This window comes from Sceloporus occidentalis, unplaced genomic scaffold, assembly GCF_023333645.1.
Source record: "Sceloporus occidentalis isolate IW3139 unplaced genomic scaffold, rSceOcc1.0.p SCAF_4, whole genome shotgun sequence".
Lineage (NCBI taxonomy): Eukaryota > Metazoa > Chordata > Lepidosauria > Squamata > Phrynosomatidae > Sceloporus > Sceloporus occidentalis.
This window is the reverse complement of record NW_028316984.1, coordinates 145,736,380-145,763,611: the sequence shown is the minus strand read 5'-3', so window position 1 is coordinate 145,763,611 and position 27,232 is coordinate 145,736,380. Positions and strand designations below refer to the sequence as shown.

The 27,232-nt window shown below is 41.3% G+C and overlaps 1 protein-coding gene across 3 annotated transcripts in view; it reads right to left on the bottom strand.

The window, feature by feature from the left end:
- INO80 (INO80 complex ATPase subunit) overlaps positions 1-27,232 on the bottom strand; it is a 107,423-nt gene that overhangs the window by 58,231 nt on the left and 21,960 nt on the right. Inside the window, exons 3-15 of one of the 3 annotated variants that reach the window (XM_089521919.1) lie at positions 22,977-23,146; positions 22,618-22,685; positions 18,128-18,289; positions 17,179-17,299; positions 13,366-13,580; positions 8,212-8,265; positions 6,539-6,742; positions 4,923-5,118; positions 4,712-4,779; positions 3,400-3,609; positions 2,323-2,403; positions 1,461-1,556; positions 190-249 (exon numbers count right to left, since the gene is read on the bottom strand). In XM_089521919.1, the coding sequence (XP_089378045.1) occupies positions 190-249; positions 1,461-1,556; positions 2,323-2,403; positions 3,400-3,609; positions 4,712-4,779; positions 4,923-5,118; positions 6,539-6,742; positions 8,212-8,265; positions 13,366-13,580; positions 17,179-17,299; positions 18,128-18,289; positions 22,618-22,685; positions 22,977-23,146 (1,705 nt within the window). The remainder of the gene's footprint in view (positions 1-189; positions 250-1,460; positions 1,557-2,322; positions 2,404-3,399; positions 3,610-4,711; positions 4,780-4,922; positions 5,119-6,538; positions 6,743-8,211; positions 8,266-13,365; positions 13,581-17,178; positions 17,300-18,127; positions 18,290-22,617; positions 22,686-22,976; positions 23,147-27,232) is intronic. The other 2 variants (XM_089521920.1, XM_089521921.1) reach the window with 2 other exon arrangements.

Sequence of the window (27,232 nt, the reverse complement as noted above, 5' to 3'; positions counted from 1 at the left end):
ATAGTAAAATAAGACTGAAAAAAAGAAAGCATAGATTTATTCGTATTCTTTTTCTTTTTGGATTATATTTCCACAGTCTAATGTAATGGAACAAGAAATGATGAGGCTACTTTTTAAAAAATGGGGAAGGAAGAAAGGAAGGGGAAAAGAGAAGAGTGGATAAGGTATGTGTACTGTATGTGATAGTACCTGACTCCAAAATTTCCTGATCACTTTTCGGTCATGTGGATTTCCCCAGTAAGGTAGCACCTAGAATGGACACACAAACATATTCTAAATAAGTATTTTTAACATAAGTTAACAGGAACTAGAGATCTTTCTTATTTCTGGAAGCAAATATCCCAGAAAGCATTATTACTGATCAAGTAATCAGTAAAATCAGAAAACTGAAAGAAAAATAAAAAAAATATTTCTCAGAGGCATTGCTATTTTAATAAAGCACACATGTTGGGGAATGCATTTGTGCGACAAAGGACTGATAAAGCCAAAGAGCAAAAACAGCAAGGACAGCAGTTAGAATTTGAGCATCACATAAAATATACTACAGTGGGTTCTCTGTATCCACAGATTCTCCATTCATGAATTCAAGCATCCATGATTTGAAAATATTAAAAAAAAAATATGCATTCCAAAAAACAAACCTTGACTTTGCCATTAGGGACACCATTTTACTGTTCCATTGTATTTAATAGGACTTGAGCATCCACAGATTTTGGTATCCATTGTGGGGTGTGGCCCTGGAACCAAACCCCAGTGGATACCAAAGGCCCACTTTATGATGAAAAAACACTTGTGCTGCCTTTAATAACTTAGTATATGGCAATCATATTGATCTATTTTTTTATTATTTCTCTGTTATTTATTCATACAGCCTTAGAATTCTTGTATTTTACATCAGGCTTTACAATTCAGCTGTAGGAGCAAAACTATTGCTATGTTGAATATGAAGCAGCAGAAATCCACTTTTCCTTTACATTCTCAGCTGCAGGTTTCTGAATAGTAATACTAGCCATTTTCTACTTTATATAGTAACCAAATTATAGTAGTATTTCCAATGATATGAATGTGCAGTGTGACAGAGACATGCATCCACAGAAGGAACAGGTACCAAAGAGAGAGGTATCTGCTACAGGCTTATAGATTTACCTTCTCTCCACACTCACTATGTTTTCTCTTGGAAACACTAGTAAAGTTGGTTGCCATGTAAAGTAAAAAGCAGCTTTAGATTGGCTCTAGATGGGTCTATTGATCAAGAACAGAGATAATGAGAGAATCATCTAAGAGTAAATATCACAAGAAAGGCTGTCCATCAAGAAATCAGGAAACTATTGGAGGACTTAATAGTAAAAATGACCAGAGGGAACACAGGGAACAATGCAATAAGGCTTTTTATGCCATCTCAGTTTTCAACACATAAAAGGAACACAAGGTATTGTTTCATTTTTATAGCATCATCATACCTTAAACTTTGGAACAAATCTGGCAAACTCCTGATGCCAGTTATTTAGCGTGGAAGCTGGTGAAATGATTAAAAACGGTCCCCAAATGTTTTCTCTCTGGAAGAGGAAAAAATCTTGACTGGAAGGAAACCACACATTACATAACATTCAAATGAAAAGCCAATAATTTAATAGTATTGTTTACAATATGTAATTGTAACAAAGTTTCACACTTAGAAACACACAACTAGGGTTACCAAAAATGTAAAATGTACACTCTTTAGTGAACTCTCCCTTCATGTTCATAGTATTTCTTTTTTTTAAAAAAATTGTAAGAAAACAAGTAAATCCAAACATTTCTTTGTGGAAAATGGCTACCATGAGAAACAACAGTATTTTTATTGGCTTTCTCACCAACTTCTGCATTTCTTCAGTCTGAGAACAGATTATTATTCCACTCAAAGTGCAGTGCCTTATTTATAGAACAACTGCTGCTATTCATTGGCATAAATCCTGTTGTTCATTCTGACTAAAGTACACCCATTCATTCAATGGGATTTGCTAATATATTGACTCACCACTCAACAACTAATTGAATATGTCTGCTCTAGTTGGGACTAACTACCAGAATGCCAGCCATGAAGTGAAAATAACAGGAGCAATCCAAAACATAGAAGTAGCATAAATCTTTTCATGGCCAAAATAGGTTTGCAGTATTAGAAAGATGAAAGTGAAGGGAGAAGACAACTGGATAAAGAAGCAATTGAAAATGATATTGGGGGTAACTAACTAGTACGAAAGCAAATCTGAGGCCTGTCTGAACCATATATTAAGTATTTCCTTCAATTAGGTGTGTGAGGGCAGGCACAAAGAATCCACTTACTTCAGCTAGATGTGCTAACAAGGCAATACTTTGCACCGTTTTACCCAGACCCATTTCATCTGCCAGGATTCCATTAATGCCCTGCAATAAAAGGAAACACTTTATTCCACAAGGAAAGCAAGCACTTCACAATGTATGAGGCACAAAATACGTACAAGAGAAGTGAGTCTCAATTTGTAATGCCGCATTTACAACACTTCTAACATACAATTTTTCCAGGAAAAAAAATATATATAAACGAAAATCTCCTCCACGATGCATAGCACTCCCAGGATGCCTGTTTGGTTGAGCCAGGCAGGTGAGGCAATAGACAGTGGAGAATGAGGTGAGAGAGCAAGGCTGTCTGGAGTTTGGTGTGGAGTTTTCAGCAGTCAGAAAAGGTAACTGGACTGGTTTTTCTTTTACCTGCTTAGGAGGGGGGAGGGAGAGAAAGCAACAGAAGTCTTGGCATTTCTGGAAGGAAGGGTTTTCCTTTGCCTGCTTAGAAGGGAAGGAGGAACAGGGAGAAAAAAAACAATGGAATCTGGGAAGTTTTGGTGTGGTTTTTCCTGTTTGCTTAAGTTGAGGGTGAGCAACTGATGCTTGTTTTCTTCATTTGGCGAGCCTGCTGGAGAGGACACAGCAGGATATGTGCTGCTTCTCTCTTCCCTGATATGTTTTCTCCACTTGGGAAGCCTACTGGAGAAGGGAAAGCAGAATCCACAGTTCTTACCAGTTGCTCTCTGCCTGTGCACTCCTCTGAAGAAGAACTAGTATCTAATGGCAAGCCAGCTCACCAGAGCCAAGCCATCTTCAGATCAGCAATCATTGCCTGTTTTGGTCCCTCTATGGATTCGCTACAGAATAGGTCTCCCTTCCCAGACACACAATTTATGTCAGTCTCAATTAACATTGTGAGTGAAGAAACACAACCACAACATAAACTGAGATACTGATGCTATCAGAGGTAAAATTATACATGAAAAATTGCCGTGGAAATTTAATTATATGACTGTAAACCAATACATGCAAGTGTAATTCATTTTTCTTTCTGGAGCCATACCAAGAAAGAACTAGCCTTAAGAAATATCCGCATACCTGCTCATAAAGATTGGCTAACCAATTCATGCCTTTCAATTGGTAACCTTTTAGTTTACCATTGAAAATGGTAGGCTGTGGAATGTCTTCTCCTGCCCGGATAGATGGGTTGGCAAGGCTGTAGCTCTCTCCAAAGCCAGTGCCAGATTTGTTGGCAGCACGAAGTGCTGCTGCCCGACTCTCTTTAGCATCTTCATCAAATGATCTGGTCTAAATGATGAGAGAGGAAAAGGGATTGAAACTGTGAACCTAGACACCACGCCTGTGTTGGCTGTGGAAGCCTATAGCAACTCCAAAATCTGTGGCAGGGCAGATTTGTTTAATCCCCACCACCACCACCACCACCACTGAGAAAGGAAATGGCATGATATCACTTCTGAACTTATTTCCAGCATTGAGTGGAGGTGAGAGGGAGCAATTTCCAATGCCAGAAAAAAAAAAAGGAAAAAAAAAGGGGGGGGGGAGCAAAATGAATGAATATGCGTGATGGCTTTGGCCCCTTTGTCATTTTTAAAAAGAAAAAAATTCCCCCCATTTGGTGACCACAGTGCTGCAATAATGTGGTTCTCAGGACACATGTGGCCCAAGGGCTGTATTTTCCTCATTCTTGCTATACACAGCTACTGGAAGGACAACCCTACTCAGCTTAATGGGATTTATTTTGAATAAATATGTACAGAATTGCAATGTAAGGCTGAAATCCTATATGAACTTAGCTGGAAGAATGTATCATAGCAATATAGCAATAGCATGTACATTTCTATACTGCTTATCAGTAAACTAGCACTCCCGAAGCAGTTTACAATGTGTAAGGCAATTGCCCTTAACAAGCTGGGTACTCATTTTACTGACCTACAAAAAGATGGAAGGCTGAGTGGACCGTGGAGCCCTCCTCTAAGATCGAACTTACAAAGTTGTGGCTGCAGTATTACCATTTAACCACTGTACCACCAGGGCTTCTTAAGATCATCATAATAAATACACACAAGAGTTGGCTTAACAAATGAATTTGAATATAATTTCCCCTTCATTGTTTAATACACTTTATAATAATTTGAACCCAGACACTCTCTTTGTAGATTTTATAGCAACATCACATATTAACAGAAATTTGGGGCAAGGCAACAACTTTATAGTTTAAAAAGGCAGAAGACTAAAATGACTACTTCTTTGAAAACTTTCAACCTGTTAGAAGAAAAAAACTGAAATACTTCTTTTCAATTTGAGACACTCAATAAAGAATGCTTCCCATTTTACTTATTATTATTATTATTATTATTATTATTATTATTATTATCATCTCAGTACTTACCTGGGCTTGATGAATCCGGAAGGCATCTTCAGCATTCTTCAGAGCCTGACCCTTGTAGTAGTTACTATCTGAAAATATTATCAATTTTTTTTTAAAGCCATATTGATTAAATCTCAAGGCAAATTCAAATTTTAAAAGAATACACAAGCCTTGAATATAACTGCTTTAGAGATTTCCCTCAATCCTTCTAGAATTTAGTTTCTCTCCTTACCATAATCCTCTTGGGTGATGTTGACAACAACACCACCGCCAATATCAATCTGCCTTTGGATAGAAGTGTCTTCAAGTTTTCTTAAGATTTCCTCCTGGATTCCATCGTGTCCTATATCTTGTTTGCGGCTCATGAAATGGGCATACAACTCCGTTTGCGTGATCAGGAAGTTAAGTTTTCTCTGCTGTCTCTTAGCCTAAAATAATTTACACCAGAAGACAGGAAATAATTTCATGTGTAAACATAACCAATACTATAAATAAATAATAAATAAGATAGTGTATTTAATTTTTACAGCTGTGGATAGATTTTTTAAAAGATCTAGTTATATTCTCAAATCTTTCTGATCTGCCAATGATGTCCATCATTAATCAAACATACTTCTTCCAAAATATCTAAAGGGCTGTAAAGTTCAGCCTGTTGTGATCTTTTACTAATCAAAAATCTTATAAAATAAATTAAAACTTGGCCTGACTGAGCAGAAATAAGAGATAAAATATAGCCCAACCAGCAAACATTTCCAGATGAAAAGAAACACAGCCCCACAATTTAAAAAAGATGTGGAGAAACGAGCGTATCCAAAGGAGGGCGACTAAAATGGTGAAGGGTCTGGAAATCATGCCCTATGAGGAACGACTCAGGGAGCTGGGGATGTTTAGCCTGGAGAAGATAATGTTAAGAGGTGATATGATATCCCTGTTTAAATATTTGAAGGGATGTCATATTGAGGAAACAAGCTTGTTTTCTGCTGCTCCAGAGAACAGGACCCAGAACAATGGTTGCAAGCTCCAGGAAAAGAGATTCCGCCTCAACATTAGGAGGAACTTCCTGACAGTAAGGCTGTTCAACAGTGGAGCACAGTCCCTCAAAGAGTGGTGGAATCTCCCTCCTTGGAGGTCTTTAAACAGAGCCTTGATGGCCATCTGTCAGGTATGCTTTGATTGAGATTTCCTGCATGGAAGGGGGGTTGACTGGATGGCCCTTGTGGTCTCTTCCAACTCTATTATTATGATCCTATGATTCTACCATCTCTATCAACTGGTATGTTATCCAGCAGAAAATATTATGCTCCAGGTTGTATACAAAACAAACGTATTTCTCAGCCAAAAGAAAACTGGTATTACAAGTCTTGGTAGCTGGTACAGAAAGTTATGGTGTGCAGGCCAAAACACATTTAGTTCATGACTTAAGTGACTTAACTTTTAAAATTAGCATTACAATGTGGACCAATACATCTTGAAACATTAAAGTCACTTCCTCTAGATGACTGCTGAGTCAAGGGACATTTTTAAAATTCAAACTTTAATAGTACAGTTGGCCCTCGGTATCTGCAGGGGGATCCATTCCGGATATTCCCGCGGATCCTCCTCCTCCCTCCTCCCGCTGCCGCCGCCCTCCTCCTCCTCCCTCCTTTTCCTCTCTGTTCTTTCTTCCCCCTCCTCCTCTTCCTTCCTCCTCACTGCTTCCTCCTCTTGCAGGCTTGCCATCCGCAGATGCTGAAATCTGTGGATATGGAGGGTGGACTGTAGTATCAATCAAAAGAGGCTTTTTGGGGAGGGGTGGGTTGGTCTTTGTTCCTCTGGACAGATTTTCATCTTTTTATGAATCAGTCTCACCTCTCTCATCTCTTCATCCAATTTGCGTTGTTCTAGTGCCTCCTTCTCTGCTCTTTTGCGATGTTCTTTCTCCACTTTCTCATATTTCTTCCAGTAAAGAAGCATTTCTTTTGTAAGGCGTCGTGCCCTAGGTAGCGTCTCCTTGCAATTCTTTTGGGCTTGGATAGCTGCTCGACGCACCTCTCTCATACACTGGTGAGCCAGCTACCAAGGAAGGGAAGAGAAAAGAGGCTCTTTTCAAATAAAAGGCAAATATAGAAAAGCCAAGGGATGGTAATGTATTGAAGGACAAATCTAGGCTTCTTTCTCTTAGCTCTCCAGCTGAAATTTAATCTTGCTGTTTTTCACATATATTAAAATAATTTTCTTGCAACTGGATTCAGGCAGAATATGCACATAAAATACCATCACTCTCAACAATATATTATTCTAGAATCAGAGCTTTCTTTTCACAATAAAAATATAAACATAAACATTTTAAAGTTGCAGTAAATACATAAAATAGTTTTAGAGGAATAGGAAAAAGTTATGTACAGTCAGCCCTTTGTATTCATGGGGGTTCCGTTCTGGACACACACCCTGCAGACAACAAAAAAACACAGGACCTCAAGACCCATTGTTTCCAATGGCACTGCAGCCATGTGCACATGCTGCCACTGAGGTGAATGGGGCAGATGGAAAGGCCACAGATGGCTAGAGCTGACTGTACATACACAGTCACATAGCATAAACTCAAAGGAGTGTTCATATCACATGCCCAATATGTTTATCAGAGGATCTTTTCTGAGATCTCTGAGGTTGGTAAGTTGTACAGAAGAAGGCCTTCTCAGTGGTGGTTCTCCAAATAAGGGTATTGCTTACAAAGATGGCTTGGTTAGTGCCAACACAGATATAATTTCATCACTAGAAAATCCGGTTTTTATTCTCCCCAAATTTGAAATTTCTAACTTTGTGAGGTTATTAAACCACTTCTGTAGTGTTTTGATGCTCTAAAATGCTTGTCATTATATTTTTGTAAAACATGAGCATGCAGTCTTAAACCCACTTATTTGGAAATAAGTCCCATAACACTCAGTGGAATTTATAGCCATTTAGACACATACATAATTATTTTGTTAGCACCATAAATATGGTAATTTATTTGAGTAACAAAATATAAATTAATAAATAATGTAGAATAATAAATTTAAGAGAGAATACAGTATATACTCATGTATAAGTCTCAAAGGTTTAGTCAAAAAATTGAACCAAAAAACCCTGAGTCGACTTTTCCATGGGTCAATGTAAGTACTGTAAATGCGGTAATCTAACTTTTATTTTATTTTTAAAAGGAGCCATCCTCTGGTGAAAGGCAATAGTATAATCTGTCCTGGAAGCATTGACACTCCCTGCCCACACTCTAATCCATCCATCCATCCTTTAGTGTGAGCACAAATAAGGATGCCTGCTGAAAATTTAAAATTATTTGGCATTGTTTTTCTTTGCTTCATCCTTTTGATCCTTTGTTACACGTCCCTAAGTTTTACTCTCAACTTCTCCATGGGTCATATCAAAATCCATAATTTTGGCCCCAAAACCTGCCGTCGACTTGTATGTGAGGCTGACTTACAGTTGACAATATATGGTAAGTTTCCATCTTATCAAAATACAAGAGAATCCATAGTACATCGTACCTTTCTGCTGTTGCTTAAGAACAGGTTTCGGGCAGAGACTTTTTGTTTGTATGCCTAAAAAAAGGAGACATCACTTGGTCATATTACTAGACAGTAATTTTAATGTTCTCAGAAATACCAATAGCAGAACTGAAATACAATGGTAGCACTGAGAATACTGAAAACAATACTTCAAGTGTCTACCATTAACCGTTAAAATGTTTTCCTCATAAAAGTAACCAAACCATCATTCATGCTATAGCTAAACAACACATTAATAAATCAAATCATAGAATAGAGCTGGAAGAGATCACAAGAGCCATCCAGTTCTATCCCCTGCCATGCAGGAATACATAATCAAAGCACTCCTAACAGATAACTATACAGCCAGTTTAAAAACTCCAAAGAAGACGACTCCACCACACTCCAAGGAAGTTGCATGAACTGTTGCCTGAAAATCAATTACCCTCACCATAACAGATGAACCATATGTACTTTTAACTCCTGGAAATTGTTTTTTCTTGCTAAGATAAAATGACTAAGTATTCCAATATACTCTTTTTTTCCCTTTTAACTGTATGAACAATTTTTTTCTTTCCCACATAAACAGATAGTTATCACAGGCTCAAGAAAATGTCTACAGTGTGCCCGCTAGTGTTTGGTTCCAGGACCCCACATGGATACCAAAATCCGTGGATGCTCAACTCCCATTAAATGTAATGGCACAGCAAAATGGGGTCCCTTATATAAAATGGGGTCCCTTATATAAAATCAAGGTTTCTTATTTATATATTTTTTGAATATTTTAAAACTGTGGACACTTGAATCCATGGATAAAAAATCTGTGGATACGGAGGGCCAACTGTATTTTAGGTATGCTTCAGTCTATGAACCCATACATCCCCTTGATTTAGATTCCCTGCATGGCAGGGGGTTGGACTGGATGGCCCTAGCAGTCTCTTCCAACTCTATGATTCTATTCCCTATGCCAATTTCCTGGTCTCTTCTAAGTAAACAGAAGAGGAATTTTGCCCAGCATTACTCAGGTTGATACTGATGATTGTGCTTATAATCTAAATAAACAAACAGTAGTAGCACACAAGGATCCATACATGATGGAGAAAAATAGTAATTTTCCCATAGAACTCCAGAGTGTATTTGCTCAGAGCGTACCTAAAGAAGTTGACACATCAGGTAACAAGTAAGAACAAAATATATTCATAAATGTCCATCCTAGACTGAAAAACACAGAAATTCAAAGTGTTTGCTCAAACTGTACCTAAAATACTGTAGTTGATATATCAGGTTCAAAAGCATACTACAGTTTTTGTTTTGGTTCTATGACATTACACACAAGTTTAGTAATTGTGATTACGCATACAGATCTGTATAACGCAATACTTTAAGTTACAGTACAGGCTCAGACTCCCTTACCGAGATTTCCGAAATCCAAAACGTTTTTCACAGATGACTGAGACAGTGACACCGTTGTTTTTTGGTGGTTTAGTGTGCACAAACTTTGTTTTATGCACAAATTTATTATTATTATTATTATTATTATTATTATTAACCTTTATTTATAAAGCGCTGTAAATTTACACAGCGCTGTACATACAATCTTATTAATTGGACGGTTCCCTGCCCTCAGGCTTACAATCTAAAAAGACACGACACAGAAGGAGAAGGGAGTGGTGGTGGGGAAGGGGCCTGTCTAGTAAGATAATACATATAAAATACATAGCAATCCAGGAAATGATTCAATAAAACAGACAACAAAAGAACATCAAATAGCAAGTGACAATTATGCAATGCCTGGGAACGCTTCTCTGAACAGGATGGTCTTCAGCTCTGTTTTGAAGCTGGTTAAGGAAGTGATGGCTCTTGCTCGCAGGGGAAGAAGGTTCCAGGAGTGAGGGGCAGCAAGTGAAAAGGGGCGAATTCGAGATGGGGCAGAGGAAATCCTGGGCTGGGACAGCAGACCTTGACTACCAGAACGGAGGGCCCTAGTGGGAAGGTATGGGGAAATAAGGTCTGATAAGTAGGGAGGGGCCAGCCCATGGAGGGCTTTAAACGTTGACAGCAGGAGCTTATACTGAATGTGGAAAGGGAGTGGGAGCCAGTGAAGGGATGCCAACACAGGAGAGATGTGGTCAGAGCGGTGGGTGGATGTGATAATGCGTGCAGCTGAATGCTGGACAGAAATTAAAGGACGGAGGTGAGAGAGAGGAAGCCCAGCCAGGAGGATGTTGCAGTAATCGAGTCGTGAGATCACTAGGGCATGGACCAGGATCTTGGCAGTAGAGGCAGAGAGATATGGTCGGATTTTGGCAATACTGTATAAAAAGAATCTACAAGCCTTGGCTGTGGTCTGGATCTGGGGGATACATGACAAAGAAGAATCAAAGATAAAAACAAGACTGTGGGCTTGCTGGACTGGTTGAATAGAAATGTTGTCCACAGAGACAGAAAAGGAGTGTTGAAGGGTGGGCTTAGGAGGAAAGACAAGAAGCTCCGTCTTGGACATGTTGAGCTTGAAACGCTGATGGCGCATCCACTGTGAGACAGCTGTGAGGCATGATGAAACTTTCTGTTCAAGCCTTGGAGAAAGGTCGGGGATGGAAAGATACAACTGGGTGTCATCGGCATACAGATGGTAGGAAAAACCAAAAGAGCTGATGAGTTTACCTAAGGACAGTGTGTAGAGAGAAAACAGAAGGGGACCCAGAACAGAGCCCTGGGGAACTCCAACAGATAAGGGAACAGGAGAAGAAGTCTGACCCCCTGCAACTACTGCAAAAGATCTGCCAGACAAATAAATAAATATTAAAAGTATTCTGTATAAAATTACCTTCAGACTATCTCTGTTATATGTATAGGAAACATAAATGAATTTCGTGTTTAGACTTGGGTCTCATCTACATGATATCTCATTATGAACATGTATGTATTCCAATACCAAAAACAAAACAAAACCAGAACTGAAAATACTTCTGGTCCCAAGCATTTCAGATGAAGGAGCCTCAGTCTGTATAGATGTATAGCACATAGGTTTCTGCACATGTGTGTATTCATGCAGATCCTATAAGAGAGGCGTCCAGAGCGTCCGTGACCCCTGTTATACTGGATCATTTTGAGTTTGTTAGTACCGAGGAAGTGGACAAGATCCTTCGAAATGTTAGGAAGACGACATGCTCTCTTGATCCCTGTCCCTCGTGGCTGGCAGCTCAGGGGGGAGATGCGGTGCTAACCTTGTTGCACCGCATAGTTAATACATCTCTAAGAGAGGGACAATTTCCATCTAAATTAAAATTAGCAGTGGTTAAACCCCTGCTAAAAAAGCCCTCCTTAGACCCCCTGATTCACAACAACTATCGGCCTATATCGCTGCTGCCTTTTTTAGGGAAGGTGATCAAGAGAGCGGCCGCTTTCCAGCTTTAATCGATCTTGGATGACACCGATTTTCTGGACCCATTTCAAACCGGCTTCCGGGCAGGCTATGGAGTTGAGACTGCCATGGTCGCCTTAGTTGATGATCTCCGTCTGGGCATGGACAGGGGAAGCGTGTCCCTGTTAGTGCTTCTGGACATCTCAGCGGCTTTTGATACCATCGACCATGGTATCCTTCTGGAGCGCCTGAGGGAGCTGGGTATCGGGGGCACTGCTTTGCAGTGGTTCCAGTCCTACCTCTCGGGTAGATTCCAGATGGTGGAGCTGGGGGACTGTCACTCCGATAAGAGGGCCCTTACATCTGGTGTCCCTCAGGGAGCGATTTTGTCCCCTATGCTATTTAACATTTACATGAAACCGCTGGGAGAGATCATCCGGAGACACGGGGCGTGGTGTTATCAGTACGCTGATGACACCCAGATATGTTTCTCTGTGTCTCCGACTGATGCAGTAACTAAGGATGGCATCTCTCCTCTAAATGCCTGTCTGGAGTCGGTAATGGGCTGGATGAGGGAAAACAAACTCAGTGTGAATCCAGGGAAAACGGAAGTACTGGTGATAGGTTCCCCGATCCCGGGAGGTGAGATCTGTCACCCGGTCCTGAATGGGGTCACGTTCCCCTTGAAGGACTCGGTGCGCAGCTTGGGAGTGCTCCTTGACTCTTCGCTCCAGTTGACATCTCAGGTGGATGCGACGGTCAGGAGCACTTGTTATCAGCTTCGGCTGATACGCCAGCTGCGTCCCTACCTGGACCGTAGGGACCTTGAAACTGTTGTACATGCACTGGTAACTTCTCGATTGGATTTTTGCAACGTGCTCTACATAGGGCAACCCTTGTACCAAACCTGGAAGCTACAGTTGGTGCAGAATATGGCGGCGAGATTGGTCGCTGGTAGTTCCAGGTCTGACCATATAACACCTATTTTGAACGATCTTCATTGGCTGCCTATTCGCTTCCGGGCTCAATACAAGGTGCTGGTGTTGACCTATAAAGCCCTAAATGGCTTGGGCCCAGGGTACTTAGAGGACCGCCTCTCCCCATACAATCCGCCCCGCACACTCAGGTCAACTGGGATGAAATTATTGGAGGTCCCAAAAACGCGATATGCGGGGACCACACAGAGGGCTTTTTCTGCCGCTGCCCCTAAATTTTGGAATAATCTCCCTATCGAGCTCCGCTCCACTGCATCCCTAGTCCTCTTTAAGAAGAACCTGAAAACATAACTTTTCCTGCAAGCCTTTCCACCCTAAATTATCTTTTTATTCTTTACCCTTTGTCATCGACCCCGGAATCTGTACTTTGACTTCCCAACTGCCTGCCCCTTGTATTTGACTCTGTTTTTTAACTCTGTTTTTAACTTTGTATTGTTATATTTTTCCTGGGTATGTATGCCGCCTTGATCAGGTTACTGGAAAGGCAGGTTACAAATAAAACCTATTATTATTATTATTATTATTATTATTATTATTATTTAGATATAAACTTTCTATATACAGTATAAATATTATATCTATACGATATAAAAAAGAGAGATAAAACAAGCACACACATTTTTGTTAAAAGCGAAAAGAAGCCAGCTGTAAACCAAAATAACAATGTCATAACTGGCCAACGATAGGCTAGGGGCCTAGCTTACTTCCACTTATATCTGCATACCACTACCTGCTAACCTCCCTGCCACCCACCACCCCAAAACAATCTGGTGCATTTCAACTGACAAAGCTCACCTTTGGCAGTTCCTTTTTAGCAATGCTCAACCATACTTTTCGGCGGCGAGCATTCAACTGTTCAATGGATAAATGCTTTTTCTTGGACCCTGGAGGTGGGGTATCATGAGAGAACTTGGCAAAAACTTTGGTTTGATGGTGATGACGTCGTGGAGACTCCTCAGAGGATATTTCTTCATCCCGTCTCTTCTTTTTTTTCACCTTTTTCAATTTTGCTGCAATGGAAACAGTAGGTCAGAGAACTGCTTTCCTCTCTTGACCATTTTGAGACTGTTAGCATTAATTCACAAACTTCAAACATACTCCTAACAATTACTTATTAAGATTTTTTTTACCGGTTTTCATTTTTTTAAAAAAATCATAAGCAGTTTACAATATTGTGATACATAAAATACAATAAAATCTAGTAATCTGTAAATCAGCAATAAATAAAGCAATAACACATTTCCTATTCCACAAATCTGCAGATTAATCACTTTAGGACTTGATTACTGAGAATGAATATTCTTCATTTAAAGAAGTCTATGTTTAATTAAGGTATTTCTAAAGCACCTTGCAACCCTGTATTCCTTCCTCAAATGAGATTGTGTTCACAAACATTTAAGATGAGGATAAACACTGAAGAGAGATTCAAAGTGAGCTTTAGAATACCCGAGAGAAACATCTAAATTTATGTAGTATGAAGACATCAAGCTGTCAAGATCTAGCTAATTAACCACGTTGCGGATGAGATTGTGTGGGGAAAACTACTGTAGAGTGAAATGAAGCTAAAGCTTAGAAATATCCAACATCGTTTCACAGAAAGCATACGTAGTTTTCAAAAATATTTATCTACTGCTCTCTTGCAATGCTGGCCATTTCTCATTCCAACATCCTGGAAAATTTCCTATGTCCCATCAAAAGAAGATGTGATTTGCTTCTAAATAATGATTCCAGAAAACTCCAGGTGGGAGAGTGTTTCAGTAAGATCTTAAAATGCTTCATTGTCATATTTTATGTTTCAACTATACGTTTCTCCCTTGAACCTCTAGTTTAGAATAATTTTTATAGGATTGAGCTCATGTGTCTGGCAATAACCATATCTGGAGTAGGCAGCCCACCAGATGCTTTAACTATAATTCTCAGAAACCACAACAAAAATGGCCAATGATAGTGAAATATGGCAGTTGTAGTTCAAAACATCTTGAGGGTGTCAGGTTGATAAATCCAATCAGAATCATAGGTGCTTACAAATGAACTTCTATGATGTCTTAACATATTTTATAACTCACCAGAAATAATTGGTAAAAAGCTTGAGCTGAAACTAAGGCCTGTTACAGACGGCCCTTAAAGTGCGCACTCCATGCGTGCTAGGGTTAGAAAGGGGCGTCCTTTCCGGACGCCCCCAATCCTAGCACGCGCGGAGCACGCACAAAATGGCGGCGTCCGTTCCACACGGCCGCCGCCATTACGACGTCACGTCCGCGCCACCTCTTCCTTTTCTGTTTGCGTCGCTGGGCGTAGCCTTCAGACGGCTGCGCCCAGCGACGCAGAGGAGAAAGGGCCGAAGCGGCGCCTTTCTCCTCCTCCCTGCTGCCACGGGGTGTCCTTGGGGCTTGAAGCCCCAAGGACACCCCTTTCCAAGCTGCGGGGAAGGGGCCTTTTGCCGCTTCCTCGCAGCCTGGAAAGCGGCGGATTGGGGCCTCAGCAGCTGCCACTCTGGCCACTGAGGCTCTGATCCGGCTGGGAAAGGGGCGGGTGCAGGCCGCCGCTTTTCGGCGGTCTGTAACCCGCCTAAATTTATTATGATTAGGAACATTTGCATCTTACTTCTCCTCTAACAGAATGCTTACTCAGAAAAGAATGCATGTTCTCTCCACTATCACCACTTTTATTTTTACAGCAAACTAGCAAAAGAGGTTTTGCTAAATTGCTTGACCAGTCTAGTTCTCTGAGAAGATTCAGGGCAGAAGGTTCACTCAAATCTCATTTTCCTAATGAAAACCCACACTAACACTTTGCATGCCTTCAGATTTGATCCATTTTCTTCAGTCCTGACAAGTACTACAAAGGGGCAAATACTCTTTATTTCATTTCTGTCAAGGTCCAGTATTCTGTCAGAGTCAGACTGTTTTAAATTAACATGCAGGAGTGGGGTACTCAGTAACAATATGCCATCCTCCCTTCCTCCTTCCAACTGTCATATTTTGGCCTTAGAGGGAGTGAAAGGACAGGCCCAACGCCATCAGGCCTGAAGAGGAAGAGCCCTCCCCTCCCTCCTTCCAACTGTCATCTTCTGGCCTTAGAGGGAGTGAAAGGACAGGCCCAACGCCATCGGGCCTGAAGAGGAAGAGCCCTCCCCTCCCTCCTTCCAACTGTCATCTTCTGGCCTTAGAGGGAGTGAAAGGACAGGCCCAACGCCATCGGGCCCTGCCTCAATTAAGAAAAAGGGCGCTCCCTCCAATCCATCTGCCTTGGTTCAGGCCTCAGAGGGAGAGAAGAACTGCTGGACTTGATCCCCTTCCCCGCTACCATTCCCTTCTCCTTTTGTTATCATGTCTTTTTAGATTGTAAGCCTGAGGGCAGGGAATCGTCTAATTATTATCCCCTCTGTTGTAAGCCGCCAGGATTCCCAGTGACTGGGCGGCATATAAATAAATCCTATCATCATCATCATCATCATCATCATCACCACCACCACCACAAATAAGTGTCTCTTGTTGCTGTCTGCATCTTCTGACTTGCCACAGATTCACCAAGTGGTGTTTCCATATAAATGACAACTCACACAGCCAATCAAATTATGCCAAGGTGATTTCACCCGTATGAGATTTTTTGGCTACCTGTACCACCATACCAAGTGATAAAGACTTATTGACAATGCTGCACATAACATCTTGCACTAACAGAAACATACACTGGATTTTAGTTCCCTTTTTTATATATAAAATTTGTGCTAAGTCAGGAAAAGCCTTCTCATTCATGGAATAAACGTTCAGTTCCTGAAATGCACCTCTGGATCTGATGTAATGTACATGAGAATTTCTAAATTCTGGCTGCCTATTAGCTTCCGGGCCCGGTACAAGGTGTTGGTTATTACCTTTAAAGCCCTAAATGGCTTGGGTCCAAGCTATCTCAGGGACCGCCTTCTCCCGTATAATCCTCCCCGCGCTCTCCGGTCCTCTGGGAGGAACTTACTGCAGCCTCTAAAATCTAGGCTTGCGGCGACCTCCCAGAGGGCGTTCTCTGCTGTCTCCCCCAAACTCTGGAACGACCTGCCGGATGAGATCCGTCAGTTGACATCATTAGACAGCTTTAAAAAAGCTGTCAAGACAGATCTCTTCCGGGAGGCCTTTCCAGATTAACCATCCCGGCCTGGGCTCCCTGATCCCCTCTTTCCTCTCGTGGCCCCATCTTTAGTGATGGTTGAGGATCTCCAGTGGGACACCAGGGTTTTTAGTTTGTTTTAATTATGTTTTGATATTGTGTTTTTTTAATCTGTCATATTTTTTAATACTTTCTTAAGGAGGGGAGGGATTATAATGTTTTTAATTTTATATTTTACTCTTGTTATATTTACTGTTGTCAACCGCCCGGATTGGTTCGCCACAGGGCGGTATACAAATAATAATAATAATAATTATTATTATTATTATTATTATTATTATTATTATTATTATTGAGACATATACAATCTGATTTTATGCCCCATCTTTGGTATCAGATATTAGTGCAACTGTCTTTCTACAAATTAGTTAAATAAAACTTACTATTCAAAACTGTTTTGATACTGATGATTAGAAACACAAGAGAAGAAATCAAAATAGTATTTACCCTTTAATTTTTTTTCTTCTTTAAACTTCTTTTTCTTGGGTCCTATGAGATGTCTCTGTTGTTCATAGTAAGGATCATATGTGGAAAGCAAACCTGCGCTGTAATACTGGTACTGCTGTAACTGAAGAAAACATGGATTGATCTAATAACGAGGAAAACCTCTGGATTAGAACATTCAAAAATATCTTAAAACAATGGTAGCTCCTGACATATGATCATATTTATGGTTTAAATAAGATTCCTCAACTGAGCAGACAGGCCAAAATAAAGCTGCTTCAGGTCACTTTTGAGGTGTGCTGTTTAAATGATTCATGCGTCCTAAGAGGTCAGAAGCCATGCCAAAGCCATGCTCTAGTCCTAAGGACTGCAACATAGCTTTGGCGCAGCTTCTGGCCTCTTAAGATATATGTGTCATTTAAACAGCATACCTTCAAAGTGACCCGAAGCAGCTTTATTTTGGCTTGTCTGTTTGGGCCCTAAGTTAAATTTAGTACCACAAAAGGAACTTCTAATCAGCTATCTAGTAGAATCTTTGGGTGAAGGGGGATGAGACCACTAAACCCATACTTGATAAAAGAACAGATAAAAGTTCTGTTTTGTTTGGTCAGTTAATAATTAAGTTAGGAACAAGAGGAATGCCAGAACAGCAAGCACATTTATTTTACGTAATGAAAACAAATAAAAAAGCACAGTTCTGTACTTTTTATTCTCTGTTGTGCTTCAGATCACAACATTCAGAGGACAACTTGAAGAAAAAGAAAAGAAAAATGAGGTACACACATCCCTTTTCAAGCAATGGAATTTGGAATAATGATGGCTGTAAGACAGAGGAAGGGCACTGTGAAACGCATGTGCTTTTTGCACTGATGATGGGTTAGTGTCATATATATATTAATTGCTTCCCTTCATGATAGCTTGCCAAAGACATATTATGCTTTAAATCTTTTACCTCTTTGTCTTTGCTATATTTACTTTGATGTGATTTCTTGTACTTGTGCAATCGCAGCATATTATGAAGCTCTTCCCTAGAAAGAGTAAACTCCTCTCCCTCTTCCACATCCTCATCAGTTGCTGATTCACTGTCACTGGAATCATCACTCAATAGAATGCTCTGCCAAGATCAAGATCATTTCAATTCAATAACAGTGATCAAATTAACGAAATCAGCAAATAAAAATCCCTCAGGTGTGCTAACTGGATTAAGGTAACTAAGCTTAACAGGAGTAACTTTTTAAATACTTTTCTCGTACTTTTCTCCCACCTGACCTACGCTCTTACCTGAAAAACAAAAACTTTAATGAGACAAAGAAATATGAGCAAGTCACACTCTCTCAGCCTCAGAGGATGGCAATGACAACCCCCCTCTGAAGAAACATGCCAAGAACATTTATTTGATTTCTATCCCACCTTTCTCCCCAAAGGGACCCAAGATGGCTCACAAATAAAATCTAAAAACGTAATACAATAAAACAATTAAAATATAATCTAAAAACAGTATAAAATTACAGACACAGAAACCACACTAAAACCATGGTATTCACCCTATATAACAAACACCCAAGCCATCCTGTGATTATACATCCAATGCCTGCCTGAATAGAGCTGTTTTTGCTTGCCGACAAAAGGCAAACAAAGAGGGAGCTAGCCTTGCTTCTCATGGAAGGGCATTCCAGAGGGCAGGAGCAGCCACCAAGAAGTCTCTCTCTTGTGTCCTCACCAGGTAAGCCTATGATGGTGGCAGGAACGAGAGAAACTCTTCCCCGGAAGATCTTAGGGCTCTAGCAGGTTTGTATGGGGAGATACAGTCTCTCAAATAATCTGGACCTAAGCTATGCAGGGTTTTATAAGTCATAACCTGCAATTTGAATCGTGCCTGGAAACAAACTGGTAGCCAGTAAAGGCAGTTATGCGGTCCCAATAACTGGCCCCGGTCAGCATTCTAGCTGCGGCATTTTGCAGTTTCCAAAGGCAGCCCCACGTATAGTGCATTGCAGTAGTTCAAACAGGATATAACCAAAGCATGTCTCACTGTAGCCAGATCTGATGTCTCAAGGAATGGGTGCAGCTGATGCACAAGTTTTAACTGTGCAAATACTCCTGGCCACTGCTGAAACCTGGGCATCCAGGCTCAGAGTGAAATCCAGGAGTACACCCAACTTGCAAGCCTGAGATTTCAGGGGGACTGTAACCCCATCCAGTACAGGCAAGGTCCCTATTCCCTGATCTGCCTTACGACTAACCGGAGCACCTCTGCCTTGTCTGGATTAACTTTCGATTTGTTTGCCCTCATCCAGTCCATTACTGACCACAGACACTGATTCAGAACAGCGACAGTTTCCTTGGAATCAATGGGAAGAAGAGATAGAGTTGGGTGTCATCTGCATACTGGTGACACCTCACTGCAAAACTCCAGATGACCTCTCCCAGAAGTTTCATGGAAATGTTGAATAACATGGGGGACAGAACAGAACCCTGAGGGACCTCAAGGGTCAAGGAGTCGAATAGGACCCCAAAACCACCTTCTGAGTCCACCCCTCCAAGAAAGACCGGAAACACTGCACAACAGTGCCACTAAGTCCCATGCCAGAGAGGTGGCTCAGAAGGATACCATGGTCGAGAGCCACCGAGAGATCCAGGAGAACCAACAGGATACACTCCTCCTGTCCTGTTCCCTATGGAGGTCATCCACCAAGGTGACCGAAGCTGTCTCTGTCCCATAGCCAAGTCAGAATCCAGAATGAAATGGATCTATGGAGAGATAATTCATTTCATCCAGAAACCCCTGGAGCTGGAAAGGCACCACTCGCTCCAGAACCTTGCCCAAGAAAGGAATATTAGAGACTGGCTGATAGTTATCCAAGATGATGGGATCCAAGAACATCTTTTTTTCAGTAATGGCCTCCCCAAAGCCTCCTTTAGTCAAGATGGAAATTTGCCTTGCTGCAGTGAGGCATTCACCACTCCCATTACCCACTCGCCAGTCCCCCACTAGCAGCTTTGAGGAGCCAGGAAGGGCAAGGATCCAATATGCACATGGTGGTCCTCACTTCTCCAGGGATCCTGTCCACATCATCAGACTACACAGATTCAAACTTATCCTATAAAATGGGACAAGCAGGCGCCAAGATTACATCCACTGGACCTGTGTCAACTACAGCATCCAAGTCACAGCGAATCCAAGCAATTTTTCTGCAAATTGTCTTGCAAATTCTCCACAGCATGCTGTCAAGTGGTTGTTGTTTTCTTCTTGGGGGCCAGAATGTAAAAGTCCCTTGACCACTTGGAACAGCTCTGCTGGAAGACACCATCTTGAGGGAGAGAGAGGCAGGCTAGCTCCACCAGGCCTGCCTGGAAGAAGAAAAGCCCTCCCTTCATCCTCCATCTTGAGGGAGAGAGAGGCAGGCTAGCACCACCAGGCCTGCCTGGAAGAAGAAAAGACCTCCCTTCAGCCACCATCTTGAGGGAGAGAGAGGCAGGCTAGCACCACCAGGCCTGCCTGGAAGAAGAAAAGACCTCCCTTCAGCCACCATCTTGAGGGAGATAGAGGCAGGCTAGCTCCACCAGGCCTGCCTGGAAGAAGAAAAGACCTCCCTTCAGCCACCATCTTGAGGGAGAGAGAGGCAGGCTAGCACCACCAGGCCTGCCTGGAAGAAGAAAAGACCTCCCTTCAGCCACCAACTTGAGAAAGAGAGAGGCAGGCTAGCACCACCAGGCCTGCCTGGAAGAAGAAAAGACCTCCCTTCAGCCACCATCTTGAGGGAGAGAGATTGTATTGTATTGTATTGCATTGCATTTTTGTACTGTACACCGCTATGATCATTGCGGAATGGCGGTCTATAAATAAAAAGTATTATTATTATTATTATTATTATTATTATTATTGTGCAGACAAAATGGTGGCCAATAAGTGTAATTTCTTCACTGCATCCATTGCACCACCATAGGTCATCTAATGGGTCTTAGCCTGTGTCCAGACTCACCCTGGACTTCTGCTATTGTCGCTCTAGTCTCCGCCCCACTCATTTAATCACTGCCCGCTCCTTAGTGAACGAGGGGGCATGTTTGGCTCCACTCTGCAGGAGGGGGTGCTCAGGGGCAATAGTGTCCACTGCTCTGGCCATTTCCCTGTTTCAGAAATCTGCCAGGGCTTTGACAGGATCATCTGCCAAGGCAACAGGAAACTCCCCAAGAGCCATCAGAAATACATTCAGATTCATAAGCCTCCTGGGGAGGACCATCTTAATCCGCCCTCCACCTGCAGAGACTCTGAGTCCCAGTGAGTCTAAACTCTACCAGGTAGTGATCAGTCCATGACAACAGAACTACAGAGAGTTCCTCCAGTCCCAGGTCACTGCTGTCCTTCCCTGAACAGAAAACCAGGTCCAGATTATGTCCTGCAACATGGGTGGCACCAGAAAACCCCATAATAGGTACACCTTAGGGTCACCATAAGTCAAAAATGCCTTGAAGGCACATAAACAAAAATGAAGGCACACAAACCAAGATGTCTTGAAGGCCCATAACAATAATTACATAGTTTTTTGTAGGGTTTTTGGGCTATGTGGCCTGCCATCAGCAACACAACAATGCACATGCAAATCACTCCTGCATTCCCAGGCTCACACAGTATATACGGTATATACCCAACTTTTTCCAGGAAAAACATTCTCTGAAGATGCCAGCCACAAATGCTGGCAAAACATCAGGAAGAAAATCTTCTAGAACATGGCCACATAGCTTGAAAAACCTACAAAAAAATATGGATGTCGGCCATGAAAGCCTTCGACAACAGCAATTACACCTGCTTTCTGTGCAAAGAGTTTGATATTCCCATGCAAGGATTTTCTCATATTTAAGAGACTACTGGTTCTTCTCATTATTTTAGCAGGCTGGGTGGAAAATGTATAGTTCCGTAGTCCAACAACTCCCGTAACCTCTCATCATTTATCATGCTGGCTAGGGATGATGGCAACTACCATCCATCTAGGGAACTGTATATTACCCAGCCCTGTTTCAGAGTAACTCAAAATATGAATATACTCCCATCTTTAAGTACACAACCACATGAAAGTAGTATGATTAAATGTTTCACTGAACCATGATTTAAAGTAAAAGCTTTGGCCCCTGATTGGATTTCTGCCATGTTTTGGGGACTCTTCATAGTAAAGAAAAATGTTCCCCATTCCAGGTTTAATGTGATAGGGGTACATGATTAGTATTAATGAAGAAAATAAAAGCACGTAACAAGACTGATTGTCACGAGACTCCACGATTTTGTATAAGAGGCTGTAAAATATCTTGGGAGGTGTTTTGAAAAAAACAACAACTATTTTTTAGAAAGCATTCATATTTCTATGAACTGTAACTGTAACAACTGTAACAATGCAACAGAATCATAACTATGAACAGATCTAGATTTCAGAATAATAAAAACCTTACTTTTAGCCATTTTCTGCTTTTCTTCAATTTGGAAAAGTTATATAAGCTCCCCTTTTCTGTTTTTGGCTCTGTTTAAAGAACACACAAAGAGGAAAATTTTGAATTATGCAAATAATTTAAAGGTATTTTATACAAAGAAAATATTTATCCCAGCCCAATATACAGAAAAACTATTCACTGATAACAACAGTTGCCAGCTTGCATGCATCTGAAAATGGATAGCTTGAATTGTACATTTGGGACACTAGTAACAAACTAGAAATTGCCTGATGATTCAAATATATGGTTATCTGCATGACTGGATTACTCTACCTACTATTATCAAAAGCAAATTAACACTCATTCTGAAGTACACTTACCAGATTGTAACACTCCATTTAGAGAATGTGTGTTTAATATTCCAGAACTTCCTCCTGCTCCAGAACCTTCCCCAAGCAGGGAACTTGTAGGTTCTTCTTTAACCTGCATCAAGGGACCCCCAGGCTGAGGAAGCAGAGGATTGTCATCCAATCCATCTTCACTTTCATCACTACAACATAGTTAAAAATATATAACTGCAGCAGCAGAAAAGGAATAAATAGATAGAAAACAACAGCCGTGCGTGTACTTTGCCCAGTGATTCTAGACGATTCCGAACAGCACTGCGCAGGCGCAGTAAAACCCATTTGTATGATTCGCAGAGACCACGAAGAAGAAATATAATTTCCAGGGGTAGTCTGGTGATATAATTTCCATGGTAGTCTGTGATAGTCTGTGGCAGGAAAAACAATAACAATCTCCTGGCACTTTAAATCTTGATAGATATTACAGTGGGCCCTCGCCTTACGCGGGGATCCGTTCCGGATCCCGCCGCGTAAGGCGAATTCCGCCTATGCTCAAGCCCCATTGGAAACAATGGGGCTTGTGCACGGCGGCGCGGCGGCGCATGGGGCGCAACAGGCGCGCGCACCCATTCAATTGAATGGGACGCACCGCCCCTTCCGCCCTGCAGCTTGAGCACGCATGTTCAAGCCACGTATGGCGCGCCCGCGTATGGTGCGGGCGCGCTGTATTATATACCTTTTTAATAAACAGCTCACATGAGATGCAGGAAGTCATACCCACCTATCCGTGTGTGTGTGTGTCTCGAGATACGCACACTAATCTGTCAACTACAATAACACTTCATGAATCTGATGAAGCAGACTGTAGTACTGTAGTAGTATTGCTGTTTTGTGGATTTTGAATGTTATTGTGCTTTGCAGTAGCCTCTCCTGGATATGTAGATACTACATTTTAGCCACAACAGGGGAATCCTAAAGAGGGAGCCAAGGAACTCGGACCTTAATCTTTGAAGTTTCTACCTCTAACAAAGGTTAAACTTTAGAAAAAACAACAACCACCTGGGACTGCATTTGTCACGTTTTATCTAAATAGCATCTAATTTTTTTCCAAATGCAACAGCGTAAGAGGCTTCTTGAGAAATTTAATGTTCTCTGCCTAACAGAGATGGCTGGTAGCCTTGCAAGGACAGAGGAAACCTGGATATTAAAAGAGGTTTTTTACCAACATGAATATCCCTCCATACAGGGATGTAGTCAGGATTTTGGGAAGGGGGGGGATCCAGACTAAGTGCCACCATTTTGGGGGGGATGGGGGGTAAACACGTTGCAAATACATCAGGATATTAAAGTAATAAACACAATTTTTGGGAGTATTTTTACATTTAAAACATATATTTTGCGATTAGATTAGGTTTAGTTGATATAAGTTTTAATATTAATTAACGGAAGGGGGGGTCAAGACCCCACGGACCACCATCACCAACCCCCTTTGGCTACATCACTGCTCCATACCACCACAACTGTGAACAACAACATATTTACAAAATGTAGGCCAATGACTCTAACATCATCATACAGTATATTTATTTCTCCAGTATGATTTTGAACATGTTTGCCTGATGAAGAAGCCAGTGGAATTTTAAAAAGCTTGCAATGTATATTTTATGCATTTTGGTCAGCCTAAAAAGGTATCATTTTTTGTAGATTTTGGATGTACAGTTGGCCCTTGGTATCTGCTGGGGTTTGGTTCCAGGGCCCTCCATGGATAACAAAATCTGTGGATGATCAGGTCCCATTAAATACAATGGCACAGCAAAAGGATGTCCCTTATTTAAAATGGAAAAATCAAAGTTTGCTATTTGTCATTTATAATTTTTTTGGAATATTTTCAAGCCATGGATACTTGAATCTGTGGGTAAAATATCCATGGATAAGGATGCTGACTGTAATTGTACTTAAGACACCATACTTGATAGAGTTCCAGTAGATATAGCCTTTTCAAACTGTGCAGCCTGAGGACAGAATCCTAGAAGAGGTGAGATACACCATATGTGTACTAGACCCTTGCTCTTCCTGGCTAACTAAACAGGCCAGAGGAAGACTTGCGGTGTGGTAAAGGGAAGTGATTAATGCCTCTTTACAACAAGCCGGGGTCCCCACATGCCTGAAGGAGGCTGTGGTAAAATCTCTTCTGAAAAAAACTTCCCTATATCCTATTATACTAGGTAACTATAGGCCAGTCTCAAACCTTCTACTTTTGGGCAAGGTACTGGAGCATGTGGTGGCTTCTCAATCATGGATGAGACAGATTATCTAGATCCATGTCGGTCTGGTTTCAGACCTGGTTATGGGACTGAAACAGCTTTGGTTGCCTTGATGGATGACCTATGCAGGGAACTGGATAGAGGGAGTCTGTCCCTGTTGGATCTACTGAATTTCTTAGCAGCTTTCGATACCGCCAATCATGGTATCCTTTTGAGTCTCCTGTCTGGGATGGGGTTTGAAGGTATTGTTCTACAGTGACTCTGCTCTTTCTTGAAGGGGTGCTCTCAGAGGGAGATACTGAGGGATGTATGTTAGACTCCTCAGCCACTGGCCTGCAAGGCCCATCGAAGTTCAGTCTTGTGCCCTATGCTATTTAACATCTACCGGTATATGTAACTGATGAAAGAGGTGTCCAGAGTTTCGGAGACAAGTATCATTAGTATGCTCATGATACCGAGCTCTAATACACCTTTCCTCCTAATTCCGTTTGGCAGCAGGTAAAAGCATTCCTGTGCCATTAGGTTTTTTCAAACTGACAAGAATTGGGCTTTTAACTGCTGTGCAATGTCAGATTTTAAGGTCTGCATAGTTTTTAATACATTTTAATGCCTCGTTAAGAGACATTTAGAAAAGCGGTTAAAACCGAGCTCTTTAGCCGAGCATACCCCACCTGATATGAATACCCCCCCCCCCGATATGAATGACATGCCCCTGTTTGTGTATTATCCCTGCCTTGCTTGTTGATGCTATTGTTATTGTCTGATGTTGGATATTTTATTGTTTTTAGCTGTTTGTAATTGAATTTTGATGTAAACACTTTGTGCTTTTATTTAGTCTGTAACCCAGCTTCGATCCACTGGGAGAGGCAGGGAAACATAAATAAAATTTTATTATTATTATTTAATATGTAATGATTTTAACTTTTTAAAATTATTTAATTGTTTTTCAGGCTTTATATCTACATTTTAATGCTTCTGTATTGTTTTCAGCTAGTACTATTTTAAATTTGTTGTTATCCACCTCAAGTCTCTCTATCGGGGGAAAGCCAGAATATAAATAAAATTTTGCTATATGGCCAACACAGCTACCTCTGGATATGTAGTACTTGTGTAAGTCATTAAGGTGCCTCAAGACTTTGCTGTTTCAAAATGCCATTATTGTGTTTTTAACATAGCAAAGGAAATTTAAGTTTTGCAAACAGTTCACTCTCCCCCCTCCAGCCCAGGAAACAGTTTTATCTCATGTAGCCAAGATTTCAAGAAAGTTAAATCTCAAAACCATTCAAAGGCGAAGAACAGTCACAGTTTTGATCAAGTGTCAAAAATAAGAGCAGTATCCACACTAGACTTCAGTTAGAATCAGCAAAGTGCAGTCTCCACTTCCTACTTCAGATTCCCCATGAGCCCTAACCATTTGCTCAGGAGGTCTGAGAAATCTTCCAGAGTTAGTTTTCAAATGACTGCAGGGGAGAGGGATGGAGAAAGAAATTCAATGTCAAAATAAGACTGGATTTTGACCTCACTCCCACATAACATTCAAAATCCTTGTTGTTTAAGGTCCAAAGTAGATATGACAACAATAGAAAAATGAATGGATTTTAGAATCAGCAATTGTGCATAGGAACCCTCTGTCTCACTTCTGCTAATTAAAACCTGAAGTTGTTAGGTGGCTAATTGATCTGCAACTCCCAGTGCACCATAATGTATAGCATGCAATTCCCGGTGATCTTTAAATCCGTAAAAACAAATTTTCAGGAGATGCATGTGAAAGCTACAACTGGAAGACTGAGACAGAAAACCCGTTTCAGGAATTTTGGGATGAAGCAGGCCGGAGACTGTGATCAGCTGTGATCAGCCTGGGGCCATGGCAATCGGATGGCCTGCTCTGAAAGCGGGCTACCGCTGTGCTCCCAAACAAGCTGCTGGCAAGGTAATTTTTTGTCATTTCTTTTGCCAGTAGCTTCAGGCTGCCTTAGGTGGCTTCAGAGAGGCTTCCAGCTGCTTCGGAGGCATGTATCATCTGCACAC